The sequence below is a fragment of the Microtus ochrogaster genome, chromosome 4 (assembly GCF_000317375.1).
Source record: "Microtus ochrogaster isolate Prairie Vole_2 chromosome 4, MicOch1.0, whole genome shotgun sequence".
Lineage (NCBI taxonomy): Eukaryota > Metazoa > Chordata > Mammalia > Rodentia > Cricetidae > Microtus > Microtus ochrogaster.
Genome location: NC_022011.1, coordinates 36,538,138 through 36,548,422, shown reverse-complemented (window position 1 = coordinate 36,548,422; position 10,285 = coordinate 36,538,138). Strand labels below are relative to the sequence as shown.

The following is a 10,285-nucleotide window of genomic DNA, read 5'->3' as shown; positions in this document are numbered from 1 at the left end:
AGAGAGAGAGAGAGAGAGAGAGAGAGAGAGAGAGAGAGAGAGAGAGACCGCGAGCCCGCCACCGCCACCCTCCTGGCTATCTGAAATGCTTATTCCCGAGATTACAGTAATTACAGCCGCAGCATGAGTTCCATACAAGCGCTAAATGAAACAGCACATCAATTAAAAAATAAACACTCCATTCTAGGAGAAAGACAACCCCCTGGGACGTCCTAACAAGCGTAAATGAACCTGCCAAGCCCTGGCCCCTCACACCCCCTCCCTTCTTAAGGTGGACGCTGAAAACGCTGGCGGCTGCTGATTCTGGGGGTTGAGCGCTGTAAGGTTCCCGCTCCCCGCTAGGGCGCAGCCCCGCCTCTCACAGCAGAAAAGGAGGCGCTTGCAAACACATGTTAAGTTTTTAGATAGGTGGCGTATGGTCTTAAAAGTAGCAAGCAAGCGATGTGGGGATGCAGTGGTAGTTGTCAGTGTGTCTGTCTTATTAGTAAGTTTGTGTTTGAAAGGAGGAACTGGGTCCATGTGCTTCATATATTTATATATTTTGTCTCAACCAAAGATCAACCTCCCCAATGACATCTGTTTTGATCACTCCCACTTTCTTAGCAAGGAATTGAGATGCCCCAACTCACACAGCAATGGACACTTAAGTTTTTTGCACGGAGGCAGGGCTCCTAAACACTCCCTTGACCAAACCTGATCACCTAGCTGCAACAGAAGTCGCACTATTCCCACTTCTCCAAGTCTGAAAAGACCTTGTTATGAGAATTCCAAAAGGGCATCCCTCCCCAAATACCCCAGCTCCGGGTCTGGATCAGCCTTGGAGCCCTCCTTGAGCTTCCAAGGCCCTCCAGAACCAGCGAATATTGTCCATGGACGGAGACTAGCTGGATCTTTCAGAGAGTCGCGGGAGGTACAACTCACTATCAAAACACTGTCCCAGTACCCAGGTACAGACTCGGAGAAATGCGACCAAGATCTCTGAAGCGCAGAGCTCTGTGGAGACAGTCTAGGTAAAAGCTCAATTGGTGCGGTCAGTCCCAAGGTGACTAAACTCTCCACCCGCCCAAAGCCAGAAAACCAGTCGCCAAACTAAGGACTTCCTTAAGGAAGGCAGAACCTTGAGAGCGCATAGACTCCGCCCTGTCGCCCAGTGATTGGTGATTCCAGAAGGGGGCGGAGATCAAGTACAGGCTGTATAAATATTCATGAGCCGGCCTGGAGGCGCAAGCCGACCGAAGCCGGGAAGTTGGGCGAAGGGAGCAGCTCCTGCGGAGGTGGAGGCGGCTGCTGGCGCGGACCACGGCCCTCAGGTGTCCCCTCCGCCTTTTGCTCTGTATTTGTTTTTTGGTCTCGCAAGAAGGCACAGCCTGCACACCCTACCCGACTGTGGCCAGAACGCGACGCGGACTTTCGCTGGCGGCAGATGCAGGAGGACCGACTGGGACCGACGCGGGAGTGAGGAGGCGGCGGCGGCCTGATCAGCGGAGGGCCCGGAACTCTGGCTGTGGCGGTGGGGCCTGGGACGGACATGAACCCTCGGGGCCCGGAGAGGGGCCGCTAGGTGTGACCCCAGAGGCGAGCGGCCAGGCACAGCCATCTTGACTGCGGCCCGAAAGGAAACTTGCTGCGCGCCGCCCTCTGAGCCTTCGCTGCTGGGCGCCACGCGAAGTGGCTGGGCGTGCAGGAGGACCTGCGTGAGCTCTGGACTATGAACCCAGGGGCCACCACTTTGCTCCGGGAGGGCTGAGTGTGACCCGAAGGGCGTAGGACAGACCCCGTGGAACTGTGGCGCGCCTGCAGTCACCCTTGCCCCAGGAGAGGCACGGGGGGGGGAGGGCCGGAAGACTTCTGCCCAGGCTTGCGACCCTGCTGCCACAAATGCTGCCCAGAAAGGGCTAGATTGTTGGCAGATTCTCGGCTCCTCAGGGAAAAGCAGCACAAGACCCGCTGGTCGCCTGCTTTCCCTTTCCTCCCATTCCTCTCTGGGTCCCCTAGGGCCCTTCTGCGCGCCGTCTAGAGGAAGAGGACGTGGGGCCGCGGCGCGCAGCATGGAGTGGGGTTACCTGTTGGAAGTGACCTCGCTGCTAGCCGCCTTGGCGCTGCTGCAGCGCTCGAGCGGCGCCGCCGCCGCTTCGGCCAAGGAGCTGGCATGCCAAGAGATCACGGTGCCGCTGTGCAAGGGCATCGGCTACAACTACACCTACATGCCCAACCAGTTCAACCACGACACACAAGATGAGGCGGGCCTGGAAGTGCACCAGTTCTGGCCCCTGGTGGAGATCCAGTGCTCCCCCGACCTCAAGTTCTTTCTGTGCAGCATGTACACGCCCATCTGCCTGGAAGACTACAAGAAGCCTCTGCCGCCTTGCCGCTCGGTGTGCGAACGCGCCAAGGCCGGCTGCGCGCCTCTCATGCGCCAGTACGGCTTCGCTTGGCCTGACCGCATGCGCTGCGATCGGCTGCCGGAGCAGGGCAACCCCGACACTCTGTGCATGGACTACAACCGCACCGACCTCACCACGGCCGCGCCCAGCCCACCGCGCCGCCTGCCGCCTCCGCCGCCCGGCGAGCAGCCGCCCTCAGGCAGCGGCCACGGCCGTCCGCCAGGGGCCAGGCCCCCACACCGTGGCGGCGGAGGCGGCAGGGGCGGCGGGGACACGGCGGCTGTGCCCCCCTCGCGCGGCGGGAAGGCGAGGCCCCCTAGTGGTGGCGCCGCTCCTTGCGAGCCTGGGTGCCAGTGCCGCGCGCCGATGGTGAGCGTGTCGAACGAACGCCACCCGCTCTACAACCGCGTCAAGACGGGTCAGATCGCCAACTGCGCGCTGCCCTGCCACAACCCCTTCTTCAGTCAGGATGAGCGCGCCTTCACCGTCTTCTGGATCGGCCTGTGGTCGGTGCTCTGCTTCGTTTCCACCTTCGCCACCGTCTCCACCTTCCTCATCGATATGGAGCGCTTCAAGTACCCGGAACGGCCCATCATCTTCCTCTCCGCCTGCTACCTCTTCGTATCGGTCGGCTACCTGGTGCGCCTGGTGGCAGGGCACGAGAAAGTGGCCTGCAGCGGTGGCGCTCCGGGTGCGGGAGGAGCTGGGGGTGCTGGCAGCGCCGCTGCTGCTGGCGCGGGAGCGGCGGGAGCGGGGGCGAGCGGCCCGGGCGCGCGCGGCGAGTACGAGGAGCTGGGAGCAGTGGAGCAGCACGTGCGCTATGAGACCACCGGCCCCGCTCTGTGCACGGTGGTCTTCCTCCTTGTTTATTTCTTTGGTATGGCCAGCTCCATCTGGTGGGTAATCCTGTCTCTCACGTGGTTCCTGGCAGCTGGCATGAAGTGGGGCAACGAGGCCATCGCGGGCTACTCACAGTACTTCCACCTGGCCGCGTGGCTAGTGCCCAGCGTCAAGTCCATCGCGGTGTTGGCGCTCAGCTCCGTGGACGGCGACCCGGTGGCGGGCATCTGCTACGTGGGAAACCAGAGCCTCGACAACCTGCGCGGCTTCGTGCTAGCGCCGCTGGTCATCTACCTCTTCATTGGCACCATGTTTCTGTTGGCTGGTTTCGTGTCCCTATTCCGAATCCGCTCGGTCATCAAGCAGCAAGGAGGCCCAACCAAGACGCACAAGCTAGAGAAGCTCATGATCCGCCTGGGCCTCTTCACCGTGCTCTACACGGTGCCCGCCGCCGTCGTTGTCGCCTGCCTTTTCTATGAGCAGCACAACCGTCCTCGCTGGGAGGCCACTCACAACTGCCCATGCCTTCGGGACCTGCAGCCTGACCAGGCGCGCAGGCCGGATTACGCGGTCTTCATGCTCAAGTACTTCATGTGTCTGGTGGTTGGCATCACGTCGGGCGTGTGGGTCTGGTCCGGCAAGACTCTGGAGTCCTGGCGCGCGCTGTGCACCCGCTGCTGCTGGGCCAGCAAAGGCGCAGCAGTAGGCGCGGGAGCCGGAGGCAGCGGCCCGGGGGGCGGCGGCCCCGGGCCAGGCGGGGGTGGGGGACCCGGCGGAGGCGGGGGATCTCTCTACAGCGACGTCAGCACCGGCCTGACGTGGCGATCTGGCACGGCCAGCTCCATGTCTTACCCTAAACAGATGCCATTGTCCCAGGTCTGAACCCTGAGCGGACGCCCAGAAGGGGCGGAGAGGGGTGGGGGATGGGGGAGCCCGAGGGCGGCTTAGGGACCCCAGACAGGCCGGGGTTCCCACCCCTTCACCGTGTTGATTGCTATTAGCATGATAATGAACTCTTAATGGTATCCATTAGCCGCTGGGACTTAAATGACTCCCTTAGAACAAAGTACCTGGCATTGAAGCCTCCCAGACCCAGCCCCTCCCCTCCGACGCTCCGGAGCGCCTCCCCCAGGCAATGGTTTCAGTCTGCTAGGAGAGTTGGAACCCTCCTGGGTACCCTGGCTGAGCCTTGAGGTCAAGCTGCAGACTTCACCCGAGGGACCGCTTCACCCTCAACCCCGCCTGCATAAATTCACTCCTCACACCCTGGAGGAGGGACGACTGCTACCTTGTAGGATTGCACGGTTTGGGTATTCTTAATGACCAGGCAGATGCCTTAAATAAACAAGAGATGTCTTAATTATACACCCCAAGTAAATACGGGTTTCTTACATTAGAAGATGTATTTATATAATTATTTGTTAAATTGTAAAAGAAAAGAAAAGAAAAAGTGTAAAATATGTATATATCCAAAGATATACAACGTGTACATTATCTGTAAAAAGTTTAGAGGCTTCCCCTGTAAGAACAAATATAAGTATTCTATTTTGTCAATAAAATGACTTTTGATAAATGATTTAAATATCACCCTGTCCCCCGAGTCTTCTGAACTGTCCCCCTTATGCTTGCTGAGGACATGTGGGAAAATGGACATTTTCTGGCTTGCCCTTCTGTGCGCTGACTTTAGGCATGGACACAATTACCTGTTAATCTCTAGTTCTTCAACTGTTAGCAAAGTAAATGTCATTGTTGAATTGAAATCAGAATCGCGTTTTTGCACCTTCTCCCAAAGATGGTGTTTTTCATGGTCTCTCTTTGCTAACCTGTGAGTGACAGCTCACCTTGGCATGTGTGGTGTGAGTGGATGGACAGTTTGCAAAGGCTGCCATTCCACCCAGCCTGTTTATTTGGCTGGTATAATGTCGCTTAATTTGAAACAGCAGCCCTATGTAAGTGTCTCCAGTCTGTGATTTTTGAAAGTCCTGACCTTTTACAGACCTGGCCACACTCTAAAATTTGGAGGTTAGTATTTGAAGCCACGGGTCACCTCTACTCTGTAAGTCACTTCACAATCTGGTGCAGCAGGGCAGGTGCTAGCTAACAGATTAAACGAATGGGTTAACTTCTTAATAGCGCTCCGTGCTTGTGTGTTCCAAGTGTGCTGCTTTTCCTGGAGAAAAAAAGCTATTGTTCCTCTGTCAAGACTAAGCTAATTTATTTGAACAGAAGGCTGTTGAATCAGCAGAAGAATGTGCTGGCAATTGTTGAACTTTTTACCTGTCTGCCCAGTGGCTCCGCACATCATTCCTTTAAGAGGAGCTAAATGAATAGGGTTAATCTGTAGGGAACTTGGTCTTTTGAGTTTGAAAAACTTTGATCTTTTCTCCTCTCCGAATGTGCTGTGTAGTCTGAAGTTTCTTTCCCTGCTGCCTGGCTCCTCTTGGTGCAGACCAATTGGCCACCGCAGAGCCTTACCGCTCATCCATTAAAGGGATGTGGGACTTTTACTTTAAAAAGGAGAGGGAGAGAGGAGCCGAAGACTTGTAACAGTTAGTGAAGACCAGAGGCGCAAGTGCGCGCAGCCTTTTCAGCAGCTTTCCAGGGCTTTGTTAGCCAGCCCGCAGGCAGCTAGGCCTGGGTTGCGCATTGTAGAAAAGGCTCTGAATGCCCCACAGGTGGTCTCTGCACATAATCCCCCAATTTAAAGCGGTTTCCTTTGCTGGACAATTGCATTACAAAACTCCCTTCTTTTTCACTTCTAATTGAACCAATGAACTATTATAAACTACAAGTTTTTCTTTTTTAAAAAAAAAAATCCTCAGTAAATTCTATTGACTAAATGCTGGTAAATTTTCTGAACTGGACCTTTCAAACCCCTTGCAGGAAATACTTCTTCAGCAGATATTTTTCAGATAATTTTCTTCTGTAGGCTTTTTTTTTTTAATTTCTGGAAGATTAGCAATAATTTAAAAGTAATTGGTAAGGTTATATGTTCATATTGAAAAGACAGCCCCAGGTCCCCTATTAACCTGTCAATCAAGATAAACTGGCAGCTACCCTGCTAATAACTGGAGTCCAGCCTTGTGGATGGGGAGGGGCCCTGGGTGCCCTTCTTAGCAGTTTGGTTTTCCTTTAGTGACTAAATTCTGAATTCATAAGAAGAAGACTGCTTATTTTATTGACCTTCACTGAAGAAGTATGGGTGTTTTATTTTTTAATTTTCTATTCCCTTCCAAAGTCACTATTTGTGTTAACTGGACTTTTTTAAATTAGACATGTAATGTAAATACAAGCTTCAGCTGCCATGCCCATCTTATTTTGAAAAATTGGGCACCTTGCCAGCAGTTTTATTCGTTAAATAATTGCTGTTTTGTGGCCTAGGTTCCTAAATGCACTCCCATCTCACTTACTGACTTGGGGGCTGTGTGTGTAAACTGGCCATGAACTCTGCAAATTCAGTAATAAGGTCAAAGTTGGGGGCAGGGCTTTATCATCTGTAGAAAGGAAAAGAGTTAAGTCGGTTAACTTGCTGATTTTTCTGACATAATGGCGTTCTTGGTGATGATTTTCAACTATGACTTTGGGGAGTTGTCATACTTTGAAGCTCTTAGCTCGTTCGTTTTCCATATATACTCATAAAATGTCATAAGTGATAACTTTTACAAGATGGCCGTTAAGTGTGCACAACTTAACAAACTTGTGAATCAAGAAAAAGCACTGCTTCCACTCTGGGGACGTTCCGTGGAAAAGGCCTGCTGCTGTGATCAGCAGACTGACTGCGTTCAGGGCTGGCACTGAACCCCTGGGCTTTGAAAGCCGAGACATGAAACAATAGTTGTCAACACCCAAATGATACCCAAAGTTGATCGAGAGGGCAGGAAAAGTAAAGGACCCTTCTAGGCTCATGTGCATCAGACAAAGGACAGGGTGATTGCCCAGATACCACTGTAAGCTATATAGGCCTGTCCTTAACATTTAAAAAGTGTTAAGACTTATCAACTATCTGAGGGTAGGCAATGTGGTTGTTGTGTGCCCAGAAGATCAAAGTAAATAAAATCTAATGTGATTAACGCCACCAGAAAGCCAAAGCTTGATGAAGTCACTTGCTGCGGGACTTTTTGGTTTTGCTGTGTAGTAAGGGCCACCTGGAAGTGCTGTAAACAGAGGTGGGAAAGTTAATAGAAAAACAGGGGGTGCAGCCTCATTTCTCACCCTCCTTACTGACTGAGCTGTGAGCACCTGCAACACTTCAACGTTTGAGGAGAGGAAACCAGGTTGTCTAGCCTAGAGGAAATCACACAGATCCAATTGCAGAGCAGGATCAATTTGTGAGAGTCCTGCAAACATTTTGGGGAGGCTCAAAACAAGGGCCAGGAGCCTGTCGTTGATTTAAAAGGTTGATGCTGTACTGCCATCTTGTGGTACAACAAGGTTCCAGAAACTGCAGGAGAGAGCAGTTTGATTTCTTTTTTTAAATCATTTTTTTAATATTTTTCTTTTTTTAATTTTTTTAAATTTATTTATTTATTAAAGATTTCTGTCTCTTCCCCGCCACCGCCTCCCATTTCCTTCCCCTTCCCCCAATTAAGTCCCCCCCCTCCTCAGCCCAAAAAGCAATCAGGGTTCCCTGCCCTGTGGGAAGTCCAAGGAACCCCCACCTCCATCCAGGTCTAGCAAGTTGAGCATCCAAACTGCCTAGGCTCCCACAAAGCCAGTGCGTGCAGTAGGATCAGAAACCCATTGCCATTGTTCTTGAGTTCTCAGTAGTCCTCATTGTCCACTATGTTCAAAGAGTCCAGTTTTATCCCAGGCTTTTCCAGACCCAGGCCAGCTGGCCTTGGTGAGTTCCCGATAGAACATCCCCATTGTCTCAGTGTGTGGGTGCACCCCTCGCGGTCCTGAGTTCCTTGCTCGTGTTCTCTCTCCTTCTGCTCCTGATTTCTTGATTAAAAAAGCCATGGTGGCCGGACGGTGGTGGCGCACCCCTTTAATCCCAGCACTCGGGAGGCAGAGGTAGGCGGATCTCTGGGAGTTCGAGGCCAGCCTGATCTACAAGAGCTAGTTCCAGGACAGGCACCAAAGCTACAGAGAAACCCTGTCTCCAAAAAAAAAAAAAAAAAAAGCCATGGTAGAGCTGGGCAAAGTGCTAAGTTGTTCCAGGGCTTGGATAGCATGCACACAGCCCTGGGTTCGATCCCCTGCACTGCATACGATAAATACAGCGGCATATGTCTGTGACGCCATCAGGAGTTCAAAATCATCATCAGCTACAAATAAAGTTTGAAACCAATCTTGGACTAAAGACTCTGAAAAAATAAAATCTTGATAGTGTTGGTTCTATTTCTCGGTGGACCTGCACACGTTTGTACTCTGAATTCTATAGCCATCTTCTTAAGAAAAACACCCCAGACCTATGTCAGGGTAAGGTGCCACAAGAGATCCCTGCCACTCACAATTTTATTAGCCTCAATTGAATTCAATTCTCCTGTGTTAATTTTATGAGTTGCCTTGCCCCTGATGTTTCTGCCAGGGTAACAGAAACATAACTGAGATCTCCCCAGGACTTTATATGCACCGACACATGTGTGAATGGCTGCCTCCACTACAGCTTCTGTGAAATCACACAGGCCTGGTCACCAGTATGTCCTCCTTCCTGGACAGCCAGAGCAAACCAAAGCAGTTGCTCACCCCACCCCATGGCTAGCCTCCTTTTCCAGTGGCGTGTCCTCTCCTCAGTGTGTTCCCTAACACCTGGTGGATGACAACTGAGTGCATCCTTGTGTAACTCTGAAGGACATCCCATGGCCCAGCAGATCTGCCTCTCTCCAAGTAAATTGTAAAACAATACATCATGAAGCAAGAAAATTGTACCCTTTTGCTACGGAAGTGGGGCATTACATTGCCATTCTTTAAGTGGCAATTTTTAGAGTTTAATACTTGGGAAGTACGTTGGGAGGATAGTGGTCCCTGGGAAGGACGGACACTAACCAGAGAAAGATGGGGCACAAGAGAGCAAAGATAAAGCGCCAAGGCCCAGCACAGCTGGGATGAGCATGAACTGAAGAGCTACTGTGCTTGACTTTGCAAGCTCTGGGACGACCATTATTTGTATTGCTTTATTTAATCCTCCAGAGAATTATACGCTAAGTTAGAAAGCCTGTATCTGCAGTTTGGCTCCCATAAAACCTGTTCCTAATTACACCATGCCCCAGCAGCAGTTCCTATTTCTGTTCACTTGTCAGAAGCCCTTGGAGTGTTTTTTTTTTTTTTTTTTTTTAAACTCCTGAAGCCAGAGCCCATGGTGGTGGCACATGCCTATAGTCTCCACAGTCAGGAAACTGAATCGGAGCCTAGGATGTTCAAAAGACTAAAAATATGGCTGAGGAACTAACTCAGTTTGTAGATTGTGTGTCTACCGTTCACAAAGGTCTGGGTTTGATGGCAGCATGTGTCTATAACCCCAACACTCAGGAGGGAAAGTCAGGGATCCTTTCTCAAAACAAACAGGAAAAAAAATAGCTTACTGCTGTCCAAGCAGTATCCTAGACCAATAAATTTAGAGATTGATTTTAGGGACTCCATCTGAGAATTAAACATTTTTTTAAACTACTGCTGGCAACTCTGATGAAAATAAATCAATAAATATGATTGAATAAAAATATTCATAGAGCCCCCCAGCACCCCTCCCCAACCCTGCCCTGCTGTATGCTAGGACCAGTGCTCAAGAACAGTTTTAAGCTCCTACACTAAGGCTACCCACCCAGAGCGGCAAGTGCCTGCCTACTAGGCAGGCCTCAGGGTCCCCTGTAAGGGAGCCCGGGCACCTTCACCTCGTGCATGCACCAGGCTCTCCTGTGCTCTTCTGGATACCGCCCCCCCCTCTTGCTCTGTTCATCCTTTTGTCACTGGATCATTGGGCTACCGGGCGGCCCTGTTTAGTTGCTGAGGAATCCCATCTGGACTGGGTGAGTGTGTGCTATCCAGGGGCGGATTGTCCTGGAAGAGAGCACAAACCCCCCTCCCCCAGCTCCTTCTGCAGGGCTGTCTTTCTTACACATGAC

The 10,285-nt window shown here is 51.8% G+C and overlaps 1 protein-coding gene across 1 annotated transcript; it reads left to right on the top strand.

The window, feature by feature from the left end:
* The first annotated feature begins 2,042 nt into the window (after window positions 1-2,042).
* On the top strand, window positions 2,043-4,984 carry Fzd8 (frizzled class receptor 8). The gene has a single exon (XM_005345933.3). The coding sequence runs from the start codon at window positions 2,049-2,051 to the stop codon at window positions 4,104-4,106; it is 2,058 nt and encodes a 685-aa protein (XP_005345990.1). The 5' UTR covers window positions 2,043-2,048; the 3' UTR covers window positions 4,107-4,984.
* The last annotated feature ends 5,301 nt before the right edge of the window (window positions 4,985-10,285 follow it).

Bases quoted from the DNA above. Each gene is read 5' to 3' on its own strand.
- Fzd8 (XM_005345933.3), top strand. From the start codon at position 2,049: ATGGAGTGGGGTTACCTGTTGGAAGTGACCTCGCTGCTAGCCGCCTTG.